Source organism: Salmo trutta, chromosome 5 (genome assembly GCF_901001165.1).
Source record: "Salmo trutta chromosome 5, fSalTru1.1, whole genome shotgun sequence".
Taxonomy (NCBI): Eukaryota; Metazoa; Chordata; class Actinopteri; order Salmoniformes; family Salmonidae; genus Salmo; species Salmo trutta.
Genome location: NC_042961.1, coordinates 6,307,036 through 6,332,087, shown reverse-complemented (window position 1 = coordinate 6,332,087; position 25,052 = coordinate 6,307,036). Strand labels below are relative to the sequence as shown.

At 44.4% G+C, this 25,052-nt stretch overlaps 1 protein-coding gene across 4 annotated transcripts in view; it reads right to left on the bottom strand.

The window, feature by feature from the left end:
* LOC115193574 (disks large homolog 5-like) overlaps positions 1-25,052 on the bottom strand; it is a 112,172-nt gene that overhangs the window by 4,823 nt on the left and 82,297 nt on the right. For all 4 annotated transcript variants that reach the window (XM_029752329.1, XM_029752327.1, XM_029752328.1 and 1 more), the window contains 9 exons: positions 20,295-20,428; positions 19,742-19,906; positions 19,407-19,593; positions 18,533-18,681; positions 10,549-10,719; positions 10,235-10,428; positions 9,987-10,130; positions 7,816-7,943; positions 6,721-6,830 (listed from right to left, as the gene is read on the bottom strand). In XM_029752329.1, coding sequence (XP_029608189.1) covers positions 6,721-6,830; positions 7,816-7,943; positions 9,987-10,130; positions 10,235-10,428; positions 10,549-10,719; positions 18,533-18,681; positions 19,407-19,593; positions 19,742-19,906; positions 20,295-20,428 — 1,382 coding nt within the window. The remainder of the gene's footprint in view (positions 1-6,720; positions 6,831-7,815; positions 7,944-9,986; positions 10,131-10,234; positions 10,429-10,548; positions 10,720-18,532; positions 18,682-19,406; positions 19,594-19,741; positions 19,907-20,294; positions 20,429-25,052) is intronic.

The window sequence follows — 25,052 nt, the reverse complement described above, 5'->3', positions numbered from 1 at the left end:
GATTGTTCACGTTATCAGCCTACTGATTCCGTGATCGCCAAGCCTCACGCAACCACAACATGTTGGAAAAACTATTTCACAAATTCAGCTGTTTTTAATCTTTGCTGTAATAAAGACTTTATACTTTTTGTTAGAACTGCATCTTATTTCTTATCATTTATTGTGTTTACACTTTTTCAAATTGTCAGAATAATTCATCATAATATAGCCTATAACTATCCTTTTTCTTGACCTCCTTGTTATTATTACTATTATGACCATCATTATGATAAGTAATTATCAATATCATTAGTAGGCTTAGTATAGCAGCCTTGTATAACCACCATTAAGCTGTAGGCCTAAGAGCACATCCTGTTCAGTCTTAATACCGTAACTTGAGTGGACCTAAATCATTCATTCGTTCGTTTCATCACACTGTAGAAATCAAATGATATTTGTCACACGCTCCGAATACAACAGGTGTAGACCTTTACAGTGAAATGCTTACTTACAAGCCCTTAACCAACAATGCAGTTAAGAAAAATAAGTTAAGAAAGTATTTACTAAAATAAAACGGAATAATAATAAAAAATATTTTTTTTAAATTAAAAATAAATAATTAAGGGGCAACAATAAAATAACAGTAACGAGGCTATGTACATGGGGGTACTGGTACAATGTCAATGTGCGGGGGTAATTGAGATAATATAGTTGAGGTAATTGAGATAATATATACATGTAGGTAGAGGTAAAGTGACTATGCACAGATAATAAACAGAGTAGCAGCAGTGGCGGCGGCGAGGGGTCAATGCAAATAGTCTGGGTGGCCATTTGATTAGCCATTAGGAGTCTTATGGCTTGGGGGTAGAAGCTGTTTAGAAGCCTCTTGGACCTAGACTTGGCGCTCTGGTACCGCTTGCCATGCGGTAGCATAGAGAAGAGTCTTTGACTAGGGTGGCTGGAGTCTTTGACAATTTTTAGGGCCTAAGATTGCCAACTTCTGGGAAAAGAGGTTTGTCTGAGTAAAATATAACTACTAAATAATAGATACATCTAAATCCCCATGTCACTACAACTCTACTCATCAGTCCTGGGACAAACCAATTTGCTCCCCTAAAAACTTTAAACAATGCATAAAAATATGTAGTAGAGGAAACTACGCCATTTTAAAGTGTTTTAAAATGGTGGCAAAAATTGATGCAAATGTCACCGCATTCAAGAATGACTCCTCCACTAACACAGAATCATCTTCTCTCATAAGTTGGAAGAAAAAAAGTCAAATTATAGCAGGGCTCTCCAACCCTGTTCCTGGAGCGCTACCGTTCTGTAGGTTTAACCTCCAACCCTGTTCCTGTAGAACTACCGTTCTGTAGGTTTTCACTCCAACCCTGTTCCTGTAGAGCTACCATTCTGTAGGTTTAACCTCCAACCCTGTTCCTGTAGAGCTACCATTCTGTAGGTTTAACCTCCAACCCTGTTCCTGTAGAGCTACCATTCTGTAGGTTTAACCTCCAACCCTGTTCCTGGAGCGCAACCATTCTGTAGGTTTAACCTCCAACCCTGTTCCTGTAGAACTACCATTCTGTAGGTTTAACCTCCAACCCTGTTCCTGTAGAACTACCGTTCTGTAGGTTTAACCTCCAACCCTGTTCCTGTAGAACTACCGTTCTGTAGGTTTAACCTCCAACCCTGTTCCTGTAGAACTACCGTTCTGTAGATTTAACCTCCAACCCTGTTCCTGTAGAACTACCATTCTGTAGGTTTAACCTCCAACCCTGTTCCTGGAGAGCTACCATTCTGTAGATTTAACCTGTTATGGATAGGGGGCAGTATTTTCACGGCTGGATAAAAAACGTACCCGATTTAATCTGATTATTACTCCTGTTTGAGGACAAAGAGTATTGTGAAGGTTTAAACCAGTTCGCAAGTGTTTTGTTTAATTCTGTTCAGCCATTTTCTTTGGCCAAATTAAGTTCTAACTGTAATGCTGTGTTTGCCGCAACATAATAGCCTCCTCTTGTTTTCCCTATAAACAATGGCTTGACTTACTTTTGTAAAAGTTGTGTGGTGTGGCTATTATTAGCCTGTTATACTGCAGGCCTATGATATAAAGGCATGATATGAAGGCAGTGCAGACCGGCGCTCCTACTAACTCCAACAGTTGAACTTGAGGTGAGGAAGTGTTTCAGACCTACCAGAGTTACTCCTATAATCTAACAATATAATGCTTATCTTTATACAAAATCTTTGGAGAGAAAATGTAAGAATTAACCTCCTTCTGTATGTCTATATCTATATAGCAGACGCCGTAACAATCTGACAAAGAAATGCATGTCGGTGTTATTGCATGCCGCCGGCATATCTCTAGCTCTCTGGGGCCAGGACTAACCTTCTCTTCTTTCCTTTTTAATTACTTTATTTGTATTTACATACATACACTTAATAATGTAAACCCAACATGTAAACCCAACGTAAAGTGATAATCCAACCACCTGACAGGTGTGGCATATCAAGAAGCTGATTAAACAGCATGATCATTACACAGGTGCACGTTGTGCAGGGGACAATAAAGGCCCACTAAAATGTACAGTTGTCACACAACACCACAGATGTATCAAGTTTTGAAGGAGCGTGCAATTGGCATGCAGGAATGTCCACCAGAGCTGTTGCCAGAGAATTGAATGTAATTTCTCTACCATAAGCCGCCTCCAAAATCATTTAGAGAATTTGGCAGTACGTCCAACCGGCCTCACAACCATGAGTATGGCGTTGTCTGTGTGAGAGGTTTGCTGATGTCAAAGTTGTAAACAGAGTGCCCCATGGTGGCGGTGGGGTTATGGTATGGGCCGGCATAAGCTATGGACAATGAACACAATTGCATTTTATCGATGGCAATTTGGGCCATTGTGAGGCCCATTTTTTTTTTATGTATCTGTGACCAAGAGATGCATATCTATATTTCCAGTCATGTGAAATCTATAGATTAGGGCCTAATGAATTTATTTCAATTGACTGATTTTCTCATATGATCTGTAACTCAGTAAAATCAATATACGCACGCACGCACATTTACAGTTGAAGTGGGAAGTTTACATACACCTAAGCCAAATCCATTTAAACTCAGTTTTTCACAATTCCTGACATTTAATCCAAGTAAAGATTTCCCATCTTAGGTCAGTTAGGATCACCACTTTATTTTAAGAACGTCAAATGTCAGAATAATAGTAGAGAGAATGATTTATTTAATCTTTTACTTCTTTCATCACATTCCCAGTGGGTCAGAAGTTTACATACACTCAATTAGTATTTGGTAGCATTGCCTTTAAATTGTTTAGCTTGGGTCAAACGTTTCAGGTAGCCTTCCACAATAAATTGGGTGAATTTTGGCCCATTCCTCATTTTCTATGGGATTGAGGTCAGGGCTTTGTGATGGCCACTCCAATACCTTGACTTTGTTGTTCTTAAGCCATTTTGCCACAACTTCGGAAGTATGCTTGGGGTCATTGTCCATTTGGAAGACCCATTTGCGACCAAGCTTTAACTTCTCGACTGATGTCTTGAGATGTTGCTTCAATATATCCACATAATTTTTCTACCTCATGATGCCATCTATTTTGTGAAGTGCACCAGTCCCTCCTGCAGCAAAGCACCCCCCATGGCATGATGCTGCCACCCCCGTGCTTCACGGTTGGGATGGTGTTCTTCGGCTTGCAAGCCTCCCCCTTTTTCCTCCAAACATTATGATGGTCATTACGGCCAAACAGTTCTATTTTTGTTTCATCAGACCAGAGGACATTTCTCCAAAAAGTACAAACGCAAACCGTAGTCTGGCTTTTTTATGGTGGTTTTGGAGCAGTGGCTACTTCCATGCTGAGCGGCCTTTCAGGTTATGTTGATATAGGACTCGTTTTACTGTGGATATAGATAATTTGTACCCGTTTCCTCCAGCATCTTCATTAGGTCCTTTGCTGTTCTGGGATTGATTTGCACTTTTTGCACCAAAGTACGTTCATCTCTAGGAGACAGAACGGTATGACGGCTGCGTGGTCCCATGGTGTTTATACTTGCGTACTATTGTTCGTACAGATGAACGTGGTCCCTTCAGGTGTTTGGAAATTGCTCCCAAGGATGAACCAGACTTGTGGAGGTCTACAATTCTTTTCTGAGGTCTTTGCTGATTTCTTTTGATTTTCCCATGATGTCAAGCAAATATGCACGGAGTTTGAAGGTGGGCCTTGAAATACATCCACAGGTACACCTCCAATTGACTCAAATGATGTCAATTAGCCTAATCAGAAGCTACTTAAGCCATGACATCATTTTTGTGGAATTTTCCAAGCTGTTTAACTTCTATGGGCTATGTGGGACGCTAGCGTCCCACCCGCGATACACACTATCAACAGCCAGTGAAATATCAGGGCGTGAAATACAAAACAGCAAAAATCTCATAATTTCATTTTCTCAAAACAATCAACTATTTTACACCATTTTAAAGATAAACTTCTCGTTAATCTAACCACATTGTCCGATTTCAAAAAGGCTTTACGGCGAAAGCATAAAATTAGATTGTTAGGACATCAACTTCACAAGAAAAACCACACAGCCATTTTCCAAGCAATGACATGCATCACAAAAACCAAAAATACAGCTAAAATATTCACTAACCTTTGATGATCTTCATCAGATGACACTCATAGGACTTCATGTTACACAATACATGTATGTTTTGCTTGATAAAATTCATATTTATATCCAAAAACCCCATTTTACATTGGCACGTGATGTTCAGAAAATGTATTCCCACCAAAACTGCACATCAATTTACAAAAATACTCATCATAAACGTTGATAAAATGTACAACAGCTATTGCAAGAATTATAGATATACTTCTCCTTAATGCAACCGCTGTGTCAGATTTTAAAATAGCTTTACGGAGAAAGCACATTTTTCAATATTCTGAGTACATAGCTCAGCCATCAAAGCAAGCTATACAGATACCCACCAAGTTCTGGGGTCAACTAAACATTTAAGTCAAACTCAGAATTAGTATTATAAATATTCTCTTACCTTTGCTGATCTTCGTCAGAATGCAATCCGAGGACTCCTACTTCCACAAGAAATGTTATTTTTGTTCGAAATACTCCATATTTATGTCCAAATACCTCCGTTTTGTTCGTGCGTTCAGATCACTATCCAAAAGGCATAACGCGCAAGCGTAAATCCAGACACAAGGTCAAATAGTTCCATTACCATTCGTAGAAACATGTCAAACATTGTTTACAATCAATCCTTAGGGTCTTTTTAACATAAAACTTAGATAATATTCCAACCGGACAATAGCGTATTCATTACAGAGGAAAAAGAAGGAGCGGCGCGCCAAATGTGCCTGCGCAGTAAACAACTCACTGGTCCCAGGCAGTCCACTCATTGACTGAGCTCAAATTTTCTGCCCAGTAACAGGAGAAGGATGAAACACGTTTCTAAAGGCTGTTGACAGCCAATGGAAGCCGTAGGAAGTGCAACGTGAACCCACAGACACTGTAGTTTCGATAGGGTTTAAAAAGAAGAACTACAATTCTCAGATTTCCCACTTCCTGGTTGGATTTTTCTCAGGTTTTTGCCTGCCATATGAGTTCTGTTATACTCACATCATTCAAACAGAAACTTCAAAGTGTTTTCTATCCAAATCTACTAATAATATGCAAATATTTGTCTGTCTGTAAACAATTGTTGGAAAAATTATTTGTGCTATGCATAAAGTAGATGTCCTAACCGACTTGCCAAAACTATAGTTTGTTAAAAATACATTTGTGGAGTGGTTGAAAAACTAGTTTTAATGACTCCAACTTAAGTGTATGTAAACTTCCAACTTCAAATGTATTTACACACAAATACAATATAATACAGTGGATGCCTAGTGGCGGCAGGGTAGCCTAGTGGTTAGAGCGTTGGACTAGTAACCGAAAGGTTGCAAGTTCAAATCCCTGAGCTGACAAGGTACAAATCTGTCGTTCTGCCCCTGAACAGGCAGTTAACCCACTGTTCCTAGGCCATCATTGTAAATAAGAATTTGTTCTTAACTGACCTGCCTAGTTAAATAAAAGGTTAAAAAAAGCTTTTTTTAAATGCCTAAGCCTATGCATGAAATGCCCTGATGCATTTAGTGCTCAAATCGCTGACAGTTGAACCATGAGGTGGACAATAACTGTTTTAGGAAAGTAAAGACCAATAAAATATTAGGCTATAAAGTTCCCCCGGCAATGTGTCTGCCGGGGGAATCTCATGGTAGAGGAAATCTATCCAACCTTTTCATTACCGACTGGTCAAGGAGGAGAAGAAGTTATCAAATAACATTCGGATACAGCCAGGGGATTTCTCAGTGTGCGTGTGGTAGTAGTCAAAAAGAAAAGGAGCCTAGGGATTTCTGACTGTGCTAGCGTTATACTGCTATTATTATACTGTTCCTGCTGAATCCCTTTACATCCCATTAATTTCTCCAATTAGTTACTCACCCGGGGGACCATCGCGCACACACACACCCAGACAGAGACACACCCACAAAAGCTTTCCGTGAACTCAACCACCAAGTACAAATGGACAAAACACACTAAAGATGCGTCTCCATGGAATTATTTCATCTCAGACCTGGGATCTCGTAAAATGGAACATAACATTTAAAAGATCTAGAATGATTATAACACTGAAAATCCGTGAAGAGGATGGTGTGGCTGGCTACTTACTTGATCTGCTTGGCGTTTTTGTAGCGGATGAAGATGACAATAGGGTAGATGTGAACGCTGTGCAGCCTCTCAATGGCGTGGGGGGCGATGTCTAGCAGACAGTGACAGTCCTAAGAGAGGGAGAAGAGGACATCTCAGTTCAGTCCTGTTCTAGGAGAGAGAGAAGACTGGGATGACAAGCAACATGCTGCTGCTGCTTTCAGAAAGGACCAACATGCTGCTGCTGCTGCTTTCAGAAAGGACCAACATGCTGCTGCTGCTGCTTTCAGAAAGGACCAACATGCTGCTGCTGCTGCTATCAGAAAGGACCAACATGCTGCTGCTGCTTTCAGAAAGGACCAACATGCTGCTGCTGCTTTCAGAAAGGACCAACATGCTGCTGCTGCTTTCAGAAAGGACCAACATGCTGCTGCTGCTTTCAGAAAGGACCAACATGCTGCTGCTGCTTTCAGAAAGGACCAACATGCTGCTGCTGCTTTCAGAAAGGACCAACATGCTGCTGCTGCTTTCAGAAAGGACCAACATGCTGCTGCTGCTTTCAGAAAGGACCAACATGCTGCTGCTGCTTTCAGAAAGGACCAACATGCTGCTGCTTTCAGAAAGGACCAACATGCTGCTGCTGCTGCTTTCAGAAAGGACCAACATGCTGCTGCTTTCAGAAAGGACCAACATGCTGCTGCTGCTGCTTTCAGAAAGGACCAACATGCTGCTGCTGCTTTCAGAAAGGACCAACATGCTGCTGCTGCTTTCAGAAAGGACCAACATGATGCTACTGCTTTCAGAAAGGACCAACATGCTGCTGCTGCTTTCAGAAAGGACCAACATGCTGCTGCTGCTTTCAGAAAGGATCAAATGCAAGAGACTCGACGTCTATTAAGACAGAAAGTTGTAAATTGTGAGAAATGAAAAACCTGAAGACTGCTTTTGAGGTGACATTAAATAAGCTTTTAATTGACCACATCTAACTTTATTCTGAAATAACTAAGGGGAACACTTTAATTTGATAAGAGACGAGGATCTGACCCCCGTTCAAATAATTTTATTCACTATTATCTAAAAGGTGAAACTGCTGCTAGATCAGCCCTGATGTTGTACCTTCTCTGTTATCTCCTTGATGGAGGCCACGGTGGTCACGTCAAAATGGCCACTCCTGCGTTTGTAGTCGATGAAGAGGCAGTCTTTGACTCCACGCTCTATAGCCTGCTGGGATGCCTTCATCACCTCTGAGGAAGACACACAGACAGAAGTCAGAGACTGTTCATCCTAATGAATACAACCCAGTAGTCTAACCAAAGAAATAGAAAATGACAAGAAGGGCTACACACTAAACCCCATTCTGTTTGATAAAATGACAAGAAGGGCTACACACTAAACCCCATTCTGTTTGATAAAATGACAAGAACGGCTACACACTAAACCCCATTCTGTTTGATAAAATGACAAGGGCTACACACTAAACCCCATTCTGTTCGATAAAATGACAAGCAATCATCAGTAGGCAATAATATATTATTATGTATGCTTTTCTTTTGGAGTGCATATAGGACAATGTGTCCCAAATGACACCCCATCCACAGGGCACATAAGGCTGCGGTCAAAAGTAGTGCACTACAGTGAATTCGGAAAGTATTCAGACCTTGACTTTTTCCACATTTTGTTACGTTACAGCCTCATTAATCTACACACATCACCCCATAATGACAAAGCAAAAACAGGTTTAGAAATGTTTGCAAATTTATTTAAAAAAAAGTAAAAAATGAAAAACCTTATTTACATAAGAATTCAGATCCTTTGAATTGAGACTCGAAATTGAGCTCAGGTACATCCTGTTTCCATTGATCATCCTTGAGATGTTTCTACAACTTGATTGGAGTTCACTTGTGGTAAATTCAATTGATTAGATATGATTTGGAAAGGCACACACCTGTCTATACAAAGTCCCACACTTCACAGTACATGTCACAACAAACACCAAGCCATGAGGTTGAAGGAATTGTCCGTAGAGCTCAGAGACAGGATTGTGTCAAGCCACAGATCTGGGGAAGGATACCAAAACATTTCTGAAGCATTGAATGTCTCCAAGAACACAGTCATTCTTAAATGGAAGAAGTTTGGAACCACCAAGACACTTCCTAGAGCTGGCTGCCCGTCCAAACTGAGCAATCGAGGGAGAAGGGCCTTGGTCAGGGAGGTGACCAAGAACCCGATGGTCACTGACAGAGCTCTAGATTTCCTCTGTGGAGATGGGAGAACCTTCCAGAAGGACAACCATCTCTGCAGCACTCCACCAATCACGCATTTATGGTAGAGTGGCCAGACAGAAGCCACTCCTCAGTAAAAAGGCAGGACAGCCCGCTTGGAGTTTGCCAAAAGGCACCTAAAGGACTCTCAGACCATGAGAAACAAGATTCTCTGGTCTGATGAAACCAATATTGAACTATTTGGCCTGAATGCCAAACATCACGTCTGGAGGAAACCTGGCACCATCCCTACGGTGAAGCATGGTGGTGGCACCATCGTGCTGTGGGGATGTTTTTCAGCGGCAGGGACTGGGAGACCAGTCAGGATCGAGGCAAAGTGCAGAGAGATCCTTGATAAAAACCTGCTCCAGAGCGCTCAGGACCTCAGACTGGGGCAAAGGTTCACCTTCCAACAGGACAACGACCCGAAGCACACTGCCAGAGCCCGGACTTGAACCCGATCGAACATCTCTGGAGAGACCTGAAAATAGCTGTGCAGCAACACTCCCCATCCAACCTGACCGAGTTTGAGAGGATCTACAGAGAAGAATGGGAGAAACTTCCCAAATACAGGTGTGCCAAGCTTGTAGCGTCATATCCAATAATACTTTTTTGTCATTATGGAGTATTGCGTGTAGATTGCTGAGCAAAAAAACTATTTAATACATTTTTGAATAAGGCTGTATTGTAACAAAATGTGGAAAAAGTGAAGGGGTCTGAATACGGTGCTGATCTCAACTCAACCAGTATTATATTGTGGTACCATATGTGGTACTCTACTCAACTAGTATTATATTGTGGTACCATATGTGGTACTCTACTCAACCAGTATTATATTGTGGTACCATATGTTGTACTCTACTCAACCAGTATTATATTGTGGTACCATATGTTGTACTCTACTCAACCAGTATTATATTGTGGTACCATATGTTGTACTCTACTCAACCAGTATTATATTGTGGTACCATATGTTGTACTCTACTCAACCAGTATTATATTGTGGTACTGCTGTACTTTACTCACCCAGGACACATCTGCAGAACTTCCCGGGGGACTCTTTAACCAGCATGTCCTTGACGGGGTCTGAGAGAGGGCCGAGGATCACGACCGGCCTAGAGGAAACACACACTACCTTCTGGACCCGCTGGTACGCCAGGCTCACACAGTCTGAGGGGGAGAGACACACACACACCCAACCGAATCAGTTAGTGGGGTAGCGTTACACACGACAGCCTAATACTCTGTCCATGTAAAGGTGTGTGTCCCCTCACCCTCTAGAAATGGTATGGAGTCTGTGCTAATGGCGTCCTGGGCCACCAGTTCCTTGCCGTCTTTGGAGCTGCTGCGTTTGTGTTTGTTTTTCCTCCTGAAGAAGGATCTCCTGGCGGCAGCAGAAAGACTCTTACTGTCCTTGTCATCCTTCAGCTCTGTCATACTGTGTCTACGGTAGAACTCCTGGTCCATCCTGCACAGACACATACAATATAGTCACACAAGACTCGTCATGACACACGGAACTTACCCAAATGATGGGGAGAGACTCACTGGTATCAGCTAATAACTTAGTAGTGTGTGTGTCTCTTACATGTATTTGCTGGGGATCTGTCCTCTCTGGATCCGCTGTGCGTTCTCATCCAGCTGCCAGACCATCCAGCTGCCGAAGCTGCCCTTTGGTAGAGTATCATCCACATAGAGAATGTCATCCTTCTGAAAACTCAGGTCCAGCTCTGCCTCAGCAGTCCGCTCATAAAGTGCTCTAGAGAGATGGAGGGGGAAGTACGGAGAGGGGAAGAGCGAGAGGAGGGGTGGAATGGAGAGAGGGTTAGTGTGTGTGCTCCTATGTGAGCGAGCATGCGTACCTATTCCCCTTTAAAGTCCAGCCCACTAAGGTTGGAGCCCCATAGCTCTTTTTCTCAGCGTATCTGTGTGTCTGTCTATCTGTGTGAAGGCCGTGTCAGGGTTGGGGCTGTGTGAAGGCCGTGTCAGGGTTGAGGCTGTGTGAAGGCCGTGTCAGGGTTGGGGCTGTGTGAAGGCCGTGTCAGGGTTGGGGCTGTGTGAAGGCCGTGTCAGGGTTGGGGCTGTGTGAAGGCCGTGTCAGGGTTGGGGCTGTGTGAAGGCCGTGTCAGGGTTGGGGCTGTGTGAAGGCCGTGTCAGGGTTGGGGCTGTGTGAAGACCGTGTCAGGGTTGGGGCTGTGTGAAGGCCCTGTCAGGGTTGGGGCTGTGTGAAGGCCCTGTCAGAGTTGGGGCTGTGTGAAGGCCCTGTCAGGGTTGGGGCTGTGTGAAGGCCCTGTCAGGGTTGGGGCTGTGTGAAGGCCCTGTCAGGGTTGGGGCTGTGTGAAGGCCCTGTCAGGGTTGGGGCTGTGTGAAGGCCGTGTCAGGGTTGGGGCTGTGTGTGTGCATGTATCTGTGTGAAGGCCGTGTCAGGGTTGGGGCTGTGTGTGTGCATGTATCTGTGTGAAGGCCCTGTCAGGGTTGGGGCTGTGTGTGTGCATGTATCTGTGCGTGTGAAGGCCGTGTCAGGGTTGGGGCTGTGTGTGTGCATGTATCTGTGTGAAGGCCCTGTCAGGGTTGGGGCTGTGTGTGTGCATGTATCTGTGCGTGTGAAGGCCGTGTCAGGGTTGGGGGTGGACATCCTGACACGGTCTGTGTGACTTTGGCAGGCAGCTGCTGCCATGCAGAGACTCAGATTGCATCCCGAATGGCACTCTATTCCCTACATTGTGTACTACTTGTCAATGGGCCCTGGTTCAAAATAGTGCACTATATAGGGAACAGAGTGCCATTTGGGACACCAAGTCAGCTTCTTACAGACTTCTAACAAGGAACACCTGCTCTGACCGACACACATCCACAGCCTGTAGTCTAGGAGCTGTCCCGGTCTGCCTCGTGCACACACATCCACTCATCCACAGCCTGTAGTCTAGGAGCTGTCCCGGTCTGCCTCGTGCACACACATCCACAGCCTGTAGTCTAGGAGCTGTCCCGGTCTGCCTCGTGCACACACATCCACTCATCCACAGCCTGTAGTCTAGGAGCTGTCCCGGTCTGCCTCGTGCACACACATCCACAGCCTGTAGTCTAGGAGCTGTCCCGGTCTGCCTCGTGCACACACATCCACTCATCCACAGCCTGTAGTCTAGGAGCTGTCCCGGTCTGCCTCGTGCACACACATCCACAGCCTGTAGTCTAGGAGCTGTCCCGGTCTGCCTCGTGCACACACATCCACTCATCCACAGCCTGTAGTCTAGGAGCTGTCCCGGTCTGCCTCGTGCACACACATCCACTCATCCACAGCCTGTAATCTAGGAGCTGTCCCGGTCTGCCTCGTGCACACACATCCACTCATCCACAGCCTGTAGTCTAGGAGCTGTCCCGGTCTGCCTCGTGCACACACATCCACTCATCCACAGCCTGTAGTCTAGGAGCTGTCCCGGTCTGCCTCGTGCACACACATCCACTCATCCACAGCCTGTAATCTAGGAGCTGTCCCGGTCTGCCTCGTGCACACACATCCACAGCCTGTAGTCTAGGAGCTGTCCCGGTCTGCCTCGTGCACACACATCCACTCATCCACAGCCTGTAATCTAGGAGCTGTCCCGGTCTGCCTCGTGCACACACATCCACTCATCCACAGCCTGTAATCTAGGAGCTGTCCCGGGTCTACCTCGTGCACACACATCCACTCATCCACAGCCTGTAGTCTAGGAGCTGTCCCGGTCTGCCTCGTGCACACACATCCACTCATCCACAGCCTGTAATCTAGGAGCTGTCCCGGGTCTACCTCGTGCACACACATCCACTCATCCACAGCCTGTAATCTAGGAGCTGTCCCGGTCTGCCTCGTGCACACACATCCACTCATCCACAGCCTGTAGTCTATGAGCTGTCCCGGTCTGCCTCGTGCACACACATGCAAACACACGCAAACTCTCTACAGAGGAATTTAACCAGGGGCTAATGGAGAGGGCAAGTCTCCTCTGTTTTTCTGTCTGAATGTAAACCATTCGTAGACAGACAGGATACTAATTGTAACAATGTTCAGAACAGAGCAATCCGCTGCTTTATTGGTGTTCACAAACTGACTCCAAACCTGGCCATCTGTGGAGATATGGGTTGGGAACCATGCGTGGTTCGGCAAAAAGGTGACATGGAACAGACTGATACATTTTCCAGAACACAGAATCACAACAACAAAAACAGTTGGACTGGGACCTTAACCACTTTCTAGACCACGGATAGTTATGAGTATCTATGTTTTGTGAAACTGATTTGCAGTATATACAGTATACTCAGGAACAAATTACCAGGTGGTGTTAACCAAATCAAGGACAAGCCTTTGTGGAAAAATGGGCAGTTGATTTTGAGTTTCAACCTAAAACTTAGAACGTACACTCAACGAGAACTACAATCCTGAACCATATGTCCATCTGAACCTAAGAAAAAGCCAAAGGTCAGTTTGTGCTCAGCTCCAGCACCTTCCCTCTGACTATACAGATGAAGAGACATAGATGGTAGCTGGTTGCGTAGTGGGGCTAGATGGTAGCTGGTTGCGTAGTGGGGCTAGATGGTAGCTGGTTGCGTAGTGAGACAGATGGTAGCTGGTTGCGTAGTGGGGCTAGATGGTAGCTGGTTGTGTAGTGGGGCTAGATGGTAGCTGGTTGTGTAGTGGGGCTAGATGGTAGCTGGTTGCGTAGTGGGGCTAGATGGTAGCTGGTTGCATAGTGGGGCTAGATGGTAGCTGGTAGCGTAGTGAGACATAGATGGTAGCTGGTTGCGTAGTGAGACATAGATGGTAGCTGGTTGCGTAGTGAGACATAGATGGTAGCTGGTTGTGTAGTGGGGCTAGATGGTAGCTGGTTGCGTAGTGGGGCTAGATGGTAGCTGGTTGCGTAGTGGGGCTAGATGGTAGCTGGTTGCGTAGTGGGGCTAGATGGTAGCTGGTTGCGTAGTGGGGCTAGATGGTAGCTGGTTGTGTAGTGGGGCTAGATGGTAGCTGGTTGCGTAGTGGGGTTAGATGGTAGCTGGTTGCGTAGTGAGACATAGATGGTAGCTGGTTGTGTAGTGGGGCTAGATGGTAGCTGGTTGTGTAGTGGGGCTAGATGGTAGCTGGTTGTGTAGTGGGGCTAGATGGTAGCTGGTTGCGTAGTGGGGCTAGATGGTAGCTGGTTGCGTAGTGGGGCTAGATGGTAGCTGGTTGCGTAGTGAGACATAGATGGTAGCTGGTTGCGTAGTGGGGCTAGATGGTAGCTGGTTGCGTAGTGAGACAGATGGTAGCTGGTTGCGTAGTGGGGCTAGATGGTAGCTGGTTGTGTAGTGGGGCTAGATGGTAGCTGGTTGTGTAGTGGGGCTAGATGGTAGCTGGTTGCGTAGTGGGGCTAGATGGTAGCTGGTTGCGTAGTGGGGCTAGATGGTAGCTGGTTGCGTAGTGAGACAGATGGTAGCTGGTTGCGTAGTGGGGCTAGATGGTAGCTGGTTGTGTAGTGGGGCTAGATGGTAGCTGGTTGTGTAGTGGGGCTAGATGGTAGCTGGTTGCGTAGTGGGGCTAGATGGTAGCTGGTTGCGTAGTGGGGCTAGATGGTAGCTGGTTGCGTAGTGAGACATAGATGGTAGCTGGTTGCGTAGTGAGACATAGATGGTAGCTGGTTGCGTAGTGAGACATAGATGGTAGCTGGTTGTGTAGTGGGGCTAGATGGTAGCTGGTTGCGTAGTGGGGCTAGATGGTAGCTGGTTGCGTAGTGGGGCTAGATGGTAGCTGGTTGCGTAGTGGGGCTAGATGGTAGCTGGTTGCGTAGTGGGGCTAGATGGTAGCTGGTTGCGTAGTGGGGCTAGATGGTAGCTGGTTGTGTAGTGGGGCTAGATGGTAGCTGGTTGCGTAGTGGGGTTAGATGGTAGCTGGTTGCGTAGTGAGACATAGATGGTAGCTGGTTGTGTAGTGGGGCTAGATGGTAGCTGGTTGTGTAGTGGGGCTAGATGGTAGCTGGTTGTGTAGTGGGGCTAGATGGTAGCTGGTTGCGTAGTGGGGCTAGATGGTAGCTGGTTGCGTAGTGGGGCTAGATGGTAGCTGGTTGCGTAGTGAGACATAGATGGTAGCTGGTTGCGTAGTGGGGCTAGATGGTAGCTGGTTGCGTAGTGAGACATAGATGGTAGCTGGTTGCGTAGTGGGGCTAGATGGTAGCTGGTTGCGTAGTGAGACATAGATGGTAGCTGGTTGCGTAGTGAGACAGATGGTAGCTGGTTGCGTAGTGGGGCTAGATGGTAGCTGGTTGCGTAGTGGGGCTAGATGGTAGCTGGTTGCGTAGTGGGGCTAGATGGTAGCTGGTTGCGTAGTGGGGCTAGATGGTAGCTGGTTGCGTAGTGGGGCTAGATGGTAGCTGGTTGTGTAGTGGGGCTAGATGGTAGCTGGTTGCGTAGTGGGGCTAGATGGTAGCTGGTTGTGTAGTGGGGCTAGATGGTAGCTGGTTGCGTAGTGGGGCTAGATGGTAGCTGGTTGCGTAGTGGGGTTAGATGGTAGCTGGTTGCGTAGTGGGGCTAGATGGTAGCTGGTTGCGTAGTGGGGCTAGATGGTAGCTGGTTGCGTAGTGGGGCTAGATGGTAGCTGGTTGCGTAGTGGGGCTAGATGGTAGCTGAACTGACCATAATTATTGAATGCATATCATTTGCTAAATATTATTTAATTCTGTAGTGTCTTGGGTAATAAATAATATCAGACGATAGCTATAAATCTTACTATAGAGATTATATACACAGAGACGGACAGACACAGATAGACAGAGAGATACAGACAGAACATATACAGACAGAAAGATAGACACACTGATACAGACAGAGACAGATACAGACAGAACATATACAGACAGACAGACAGATACAGACAGAGACAGACAGACAAACAGGACATAGACAGATACAGAGACAGATACAGAGACAGACAAACATGACATAGACAGATACAGAGACAGATACAGAGACAGACATGACATAGACAGATACAGATACAGAGACAGACATGACATAGACAGAGACAGACATGACATAGACAGATACAGAGACAGACATGACATAGACAGATACAGAGACAGACATGACATAGATACAGAGACAGACATCAGATACAGAGACAGACATCAGATAGACAGACATGACATAGACAGATAGACAGACATGACATAGACAGATAGACAGACATGACATAGACAGACAGACAGACAGACATGACATAGACATGACATAGACAGACATGACATAGACAGATACAGACAGACATCAGATAGACAGACATGACAGACATCAGATAGACAGACATGACATAGACAGACAGACAGACATGACAGACAGACATGACATAGACAGATACAGACAGACATGACAGACAGATACAGACAGACATGACATAGACAGATACAGACAGACATGACAGACAGATACAGACAGACATGACAGACAGATACAGACAGACATGACAGACAGATACAGACAGACATGACATAGACAGACAGACAGAGGCACACAGACATATCTGTCCAGTGTCTGTGTTCTTTTGCCCATCTTAACCTTTTCTTTTTATTGGCCAGACAGATATGGCTTTTTCTTTGCAACTCTGCCTTGAAGGCCAGCATCCCAGAGTCACTGGTGTTTTGCAGGTACTATTTAATGAAGCTGCCAGTTGAGGAATGTGCTTTTCTTTCAAAAACAAGGACATTTCTAAGTGACCACAAACTTTTGAACGGTAGTATATATATATATATATAAATATATATACACACATACATATGGTCTGTCTGTCTGTCTGTCTGTCTGTCTGTCTGTCTGTCTGTCTGTCTATATATACACTGCTCAAAAAAATAAAGGGAACACTTAAACAACACAATGTAACTCCAAGTCAATCACACTTCTGTGAAATCAAACTGTCCACTTAGGAAGCAGCACTGATTGACAATACATTTCACATGCTGTTGTGCAAATGGAATAGACAACAGGTGGAAATTATAGGCAATTAGCAAGACACCCCCAAAAAAGGAGTGGTTCTGCAGGTGGTGACCACAGACCACTTCTCAGTTCCTATGCTTCCTGGCTGATGTTTTGGTCACTTTTGAATGCTGGCGGTGCTTTCACTCTAGTGGTAGCATGAGACGGAGTCTACAACCCACGCAAGTGGCTCAGGTAGTGCAGCTCATCCAGGATGGCACATCAATGCGAGCTGTGGCAAGAAGGTTTGCTGTGTCTGTCAGCGTAGCGTCCAGAGCATGGAGGCACTACCAGGAGACAGGCCAGTACATCAGGAGACGTGGAGGAGGCTGTAGGAGGGCAACAATCCAGCAGCAGGACCGCTACCTCCGCCGTTGTGCAAGGAGGAGCAGGAGAAGCACTGCCAGAGCCCAGCAAAATGACCTCCAGCAGGCCACAAATGTGCATGTGTCTGCTCAAACGGTCAGAAACAGACTCCATGAGGCTGGTATGAGGGCCCGACGTCCACAGGTGGGGGTTGTGCTTACAGCCCAACACCGTGCAGGACGTTTGGCATTTGCCAGAGAACACCAATATTGGCAAATTCGCCACTGGTGCCCTGTGCTCTTCACAGATGAAAGCAGGTTCACACTGAGCACGTGACAGACGTGACAGAGTCTGGAGACGCCGTGGAGAACGTTCTGCTGCCTGCAACATCCTCCAGCATGACCGGTTTGGCGGTAGGTCAGTCATGGTGTGGGGTGGCATTTCTTTGGGGGGCCGCACAGCCCTCCATGTGCTTGCCAAAGGTAGCCTGACTGCCATTAGGTATCGAGATGAGATCCTCAGACCCCTTGTGAGACCATATGCTGGTGCGGTTGGCCCTGGGTTCCTCCTAATGCAAGACGATGCTAGACCTCATGTGGCTGGAGTGTGTCAGCAGTTCCTGCAAGAGGAAGGCATTGATGCTATGGACTGGCCCGCCCGTTCCCCAGACCTGAATCCAATTGAGCACATCTGGGACATCATGTCTCGCTCCATCCACCAACGCCACGTTGCACCACAGACTGTCCAGGAGTTGGCGGATGCTTTAGTCCAGGTCTGGGAGGAGATCCCTCAGGAGACCATCCGCCACCTCATCAGGAGCATGCCCAGGCGTTGTAGGGAGGTCATACAGGCACGTGGAGGCCACACACACTACTGAGCCTCATTTTGACTTGTTTTAAGGACATTACATCAAAGTTGGATCAGCCTGTAGTGTGGTTTTCCAATTTAATATTGAGTGTGACTCCAAATCCAGACCTCCATGGGTTGATAAATTGGATTTCCATTGATTATTTTTGTGTGATTTTGTTGTCAGCACATTCAACTATGTAAAGAAAAAAGTATTTAATAAGATTATTTCTTTCATTCAGATCTAGGATGTGTTGTTTAAGTGTTCCCTTTATTTTTTTGAGCAGTATATATATATATATATATAAATAAACAGACATTATCTATATAGTGTAACAGAGGATAATTCTCCTGGATGTGGGACATAATTGCTTTAGATGAAGAGAGAGTTCCTCTCCATGGGCTTCACTGGTGCATCATGAAACAGGCATTTTGGAGACGTGTGTGTGTACCTGATATAGAAGCCGTCCCCCGGTGTGTCTTTGACCATGTTGAAGTCGTCAGGTCGTTGTTGGACTCTGAGTGAAACCGTCTCGGCCGGCTTCAGCATCTCTACATACATCTCCTCCACTGTCTTGTTCTTCATATTCACTGACCCATACTGAGATAGAGAATTGGAATTTACAAAACCCTTTATTGGGGAAACATCATCATTACACAAACACTTTTTTTTTTAAATAGGAGAGAGGGAGAAGTGAGGGAGGAGAGAGAAAAAGGAGAGAAGAGGGAGAGAAGGAGCAAGAGTGTGAGATACAGAGAGAGAAAGGGAAATCGAGAGTGAGAGAGATGAGTGATAGATTTTGGCAGTGTCTAGACCAATCAATACATTCATTTCAAAGCCCTGGGCTGGTCCAGAAAGTAAAACACCGACTCCTTCAGCCTCTGTGGTTTTTTGGTTGCATGTCTGTCTATTGATTAGTGAGGAGGAGGAGGGGGCACAAGCCCCTTGAATGTTTGAAGTGTCTGTCTATTGATTAGGAGGAGGATGAGAGAGGAGGAGAATGGACATAGAGTTCTGTTCTGATGACAAGGCTCTAGGCCTGCTTGGAGAACAGAGATTAAAGTGACAGAGTGGGAGCATCACAGGAATGGGACAGTACGAGTTAGCTGCCTGCGTATCTCTGTATAGAGATTGGCCATGTAGGTACACCACAGTGTACAATGAGAGAAAGAGAGGAGGGGCAATCGATAAAGGAACAAAGACAGGCAAGGAAAACAGCGATGGGCTTTGGCAGGGATGCTGCACAGTGAAAAATGTTCACTCATAAAATAGTTGTGATAGACCTTGTGTGTGTGTCCACCTACTTGCTGGTGTATATAACCTACCTCCAGTATGAGGTCCCCAGGCTGCAGGCCCTCTGGTCCCCTAGCAGGGCTGTCCTCCTCCAGACTCTTTACATAGACCCCCCGGAGGTTCCCTCCACACAGCCCCAGCCCCAGCTCTGCACCCTGGGCCCTGCGCACCGTCACCACCCGCGGCTCACACACCTTACGACTGCCCTCTGACGACACCCTGTAGTGGGGGAGGGAACAACACGAATACCTTACCAAACAGAAATGTGTCTTCTGCAGTACACAACCCCTGCAATATACACAAAACCACATAAAGCTGGAGAGGCTGGAGCAGTCAGCGGTGGGCCCGTCAGCGGTGTGTTTGTTACCTGATGAAGCTGTGAGGACTAGTTGTAGGGGTGGTCTGTTTGGAGGAGGGGGTGAGTGTTCCTTCGTCCTGTTCACTCAGAGTGTCTATAGTAGAGTGGCTGTCTGGGGTGGTGGCTCCACTGCCCTGGGGCGTGAACTGGCTGCTCACCGGCTCCAGACCAGAACTACACACGCAGAGAAAGAAAAACCTTAGTATGGGCTCCCGAGTGGCGCAGCAGTCTAAGGTACTGCATCTCAGTGCTGGAGGTGTCACTACAGACACCCTGGTTCGAATCCAGGCTGTATCACAACCGGCCGTGATTGGGAGTCCCACAGGACGGGTTTGGCCGGACTAGGCCGTCATTGTAAATAAGATTTTTGTTCTTAACTGACTTGCCTAGTTAAATAAAGTTTAAATATTGGTGCCATCTATTTAAATGGTGGTAAATGAGGCCTGTATATTCTATATGACTACGAGATTTACAAATGTCATGGTATGTCCGAGGTCAATTTTACACACCTTTTGAAGTACAAAAGACTATATTTATGTAAATTGCCCATGTCATTGTTTACCTTGATCGTGAGGGGTTTCCCAGCTGGTACATGTGGGGGTTGTATTGAGCCATAATGGTGATGGTGTCACACTGCTGACCAATGATCAGCCTGGCCTGCTGCTCTGTGGCATTACGCAGGTTAATACCGTTATACTGGAGGAGGAGAGAAAGTCTATATGTTATTGAAAAATCCTCACTGAAAATAAACAGCACTTCTCAATTCTACAGGTCATATTCAGGCATTTATTTTTTATTGAATATCCGAAACATACAGTATACTTGCAGTGAAGCCGCTCAACAACTACACCATACCAGTCATTCAACAGACTCCCATTCAGAGCGACACACAGAAGCATCCAGGGTCAATGCCCTGCTCAAGGGCATGTTGACAGATCTCCCACCAGGCCAAAAAACGTGAACCCGAACCCTCCAAGATCCCCCCCACAGTACCCTAATAGCTGTCCCTCAACCATTCAAGACTCCTCCCACATCCCCCCCCCCCCCAGGAAGAAAAATAAAAAATACAATTAATTCCATTCCCCACTCCCAACCCCCCAATGCAAACAACCAAGAGAATGCACTAAAAAGAAAAGGAAAAGACAGAAGAAAACGGCGAACAACAAGGCAATTTTTTTACTTTTATAAATACATTTAAAACAAAGGACATCAAGGACAACTAAAAACATAACAGCAATGGCAACTGTATATGTTTGTGTGCATGTCTGGCACTATTACATGTATGTGTGTGTTCTTGTACGTGTTTATTTGAATGAGTGTGTTTGTATATGCATGTGTACAAACACCTGCACAGCATCAACCTCAGGCAAACCAGCATTAGTTGTAAAAACACTGCCACTTAGTGTCATTCAAATGTACTTTTTATTATGTTTTATTTTGACTTAAAAATTTTTTTTAAAAACTTTTATCTTTGACCATCATTCCACCTCCCATACAGCAACTCCACTCCCACTTGTCTCCAATTCCACATCCCAACCCTCAGCTTCCCTCAGCCCATCCCATCTATCTCTGCTGGCCACCCACATCGGGTTTCTACGCAACACATATCTTTCAACTATGCTGTGATGTTTAACGTGCAATTTCAACCTATCTAATCGAAAAGAACCCACAGGTTGCGAGTTGAAGATAAATACTTTTACTAAGACTATTTGTAATTGACTGACCCGGTCTCTCCAGATCTCCTAACAGTACTATTTCTAGGGTCAATTTTAGATCAGCATTTTCAGCCATTCCTGAACCCGAGACCAGAAACGGGCTACCTGAGGGCAATAACATAATAAATGGTCTCACAACAAAATCTGCAGAGCTTCGATGATTTTATGCCCCAAATATTCAACATTTTGTTGGTTGCAAGAATTCTATATAATAATGTTAGCTGAAAAGCACGAAGTCTTGAATCATGTTTTATATATCAACTCATACACTCTGTACCATGGAATCGGTATATCAAATCTCTTCCCAACTATTTTGCAATCTGTATGGCACAATTGTCAGCATCCTGGTCCTCAAATGAAACTGGTATACTTTCCTATGTATGCTATTTTTATTCCTCCGCCAGTTTTGATCCTTTATATTGAGCAGACAGACCAGTTCCCTACCCTCCTCCTGCTGCCACCTGCCTCCTCCATTTTTGGGGCAATGCTGTAATCAATTGGTTGTACTCTTGCATTGAGCAGACCTTCCTGTACAATTCTGATAACTCCATGAAGGACATAACTCTACCATTCCAATTTACAATATCATTTAAGAAGAAAACACCCTTTTCAAATATCTTTCCCATAAATACAGATACTTAATCAACCAGCACATTTGAGTTCAGCCATAATATTTGTTCTATCTTTTCTGGGGGATGAAATTGAAGCCAGCTCTGCAATGCTTTTGAAAAAAGTATAATTTTCAATTCATCGAAAATGAGACATGGCAATCTGCACAATGGCAAAAAGGCCATTTTTAAACAATGGATGAGCTTTTCTTAGTAATCTACTTGAGAACCATTTAGGGTTCAAGTAAAACTTTTGAATAAGTGAAGCTTGTAGAGAGAGGTTTAGTGCTTTTATATTTAATAATCTCAACCCACCCAATTCATATTCATTATATAGATAGGCACGCTTTATTTTGTCTGGTTTAGCGTCCCAGATAAAGCGAAATATTTTTTGCTCATATGATTTGAAAAACGAATCATCAGGAGTAGGCCGCGCCATAAGTAAGTGAGTAAACTGAGATATCACTAAGGCGTTAATCAGGGCAATTTTTCCATAAATAGACAGGTATTTACCTCTCCATGGTTGCAGGATCATGTCTATTTTTACAAGTTTCCTATTGAAATTCATTGTGGAGAGTGTCATGTTTTCGGCTATGCCAGATTAAGTGATATGACATGCTATAAAATCCTTTCTCTGTAATTAATATTACCTGATTCTAGTTAATTTCATTTACATGATTAGCTCAAAGTCGGGGCATCACGAAAGAGTGTTTATAGAGCTGTTATCTTCCGAATAAACTCTGAAAGACCTAGTAATATTTTACATCAATAGCAGTCAATATTAATCGTCACCTTATTTCAGTTTCATCTGAAAGTTGTAAATTCTTGGTTATCTTCACGAACCCTGGCTATTTGAATCAGCAATACAAAATTGGGTTTATTTATTTATTTCCTAAATACCCAACTAATCACACAGAATTGCATATACACAGAATGCAAATTATGTCATACAGAAAACGTCCCTGGTGGACGGAACCTGTATGTTGGCTTGTTACACAAAGAGAGGGGGTTGGGCTTGAATGAAAGAGCGGGAAGACTGAGGAACAAAGGGAGAAGCTAAGCTTTCGTAAATACAGGATCTTATGCATTCTAAATTACCGCCCATTTGGAAAAGGAAAGCGCAATAAATATTTACTCTGAGCTGCGCTTCCGTAGGTTGGTCGTAGATGCTGGCCGTGTTGGCCAACAGAGATCTTCCTGTCCTTGGAAGAATGTCTCTGGTGGTAAATTGGATACGTTGTAGTATCTTCGTTGTGTGTTAGACTGGATACGTCGTCCGCCCTTTCCTAGCCCACGTTTACAGCTGCTGTTGCTAACTCAATGGCTAGGAGGTCTCACTTCTTTAGTGAATAAGAGTTCAAAGTTCATACCATTCACAACCAAAGCTCACGCTGAGGTTGGATTAGTTCTGTAGTTGACATGTTAGTCCTTTTTAATGTATGGACCGTCGTCCTATCGTCCTCGGAACAGAAGGTTACATTTTCGTCAAGGGCTTATATAATGGAGGGAGAGAAGGGTGTATTGCATAGTTTATAACCCATGTCTCTTCACAGGGGCGGGCCACTGATTGAGCAGGGCTCTAACCTTATGAAAACCCAATTCTCTCATTTGGAAGCTAAAATTACATTTAATCTTTTCACAAATAGCTTCATATTGAAACATTTAAATTGCACAACAATTCCATGTGAATCTGATAACTAGAATGTGTAGACTTTCCCAGATACAGTTTATGTCGTCCTGTCATCAGTCAAAATGTCTCAGATGACAACCGAACTGACATCATATTTATTAAGTATCAACGCATATTTTGAACTGGTTCTATTACCGAAATATGGTTCCTTTCCCTACACTTGTTTGATGTTCCCAGACTCTCTATGTTTAACAAAGGCTATTCAAGAGTCCTTCAGTAGAGTCAGAGAGAGAGGGAAGGGAGAAAGGTATTTATGGGGGGGGGTCATAAACCTTACCCACAGGCCAACGTCATGACGAGCTTATTTATATATTTTGTGATATGAATAGCGAATATGTCTACTTCACCATCAGCCCATTTTATAGGTAAACTGCAGGGTAATGTAAAAGTTGTATTTTTTTAAGATCCAATACGTAATTTTGTACACTTATTATAATTAGGTTTTAGTCCAGAGAGTTCAGAAAAATTATCTAGATCTTCAATGAGACATTGCAGGGATCTAGCTTGTGGACTTAATATAAAACTTGAGTCATCGGCATACATGGACACCTTTGTTTTTAAGCCTTGGATTTCTAATCCTTTAATGTTGTTATTGGATCCGATTTTAATAGCTAGCATTTCGATGGCCATAACAAATAGATATAGTGACAGCGGACACCCTTGTTTAAATCCTCTTGACAATTCAAAACTCTGAGAAGTAGCAGTTATTTACTATTTTACACCTAGGGTTGATAAACATTTTTCCCCATTTTATAAGAGAATGACCAAAATTGACAAAATCCAGGCATCTATAAATAACATTTATAAATAACATCTTACTTAATCAAATGCCTTTTCAAAATCTGCTATCAATACCATTCCTTGCTTCTTATATGTTTCATGTTGTTCTATTATTTCTAGTAGTTGTCGTATATTATCTCCAATGTATCGTCCATGTAAAAAACCTGTCTGATCAGGATGAACAATAACTGGCAAAACCTTTTTAATTCTGAGTGCTATGCATTTCGCTAGTATTTTTCCATCACAACATTGAAGTGTAAGGGGCCTCCAGTTTTTTTAGATAGACTGGGTCTTTATATTTGCCATCTGGGTCTTGTTTTAATAATAGAGAAATCAGACCTTCCTGCTGAGTACCTGACAGACTACCATTCTATAGGAGTTGTTAAACAATCTAACAATGGAGCTTTTAGTATATCAAAAAATACTTGATATACCTCTACCGGTATGCCATTAAGCCCTGGGGTTTTTCCAGACTGAAAGGATCAAATAGCCTCAAAAAGTTTCAGGCATTAATGTGTGACCAAATC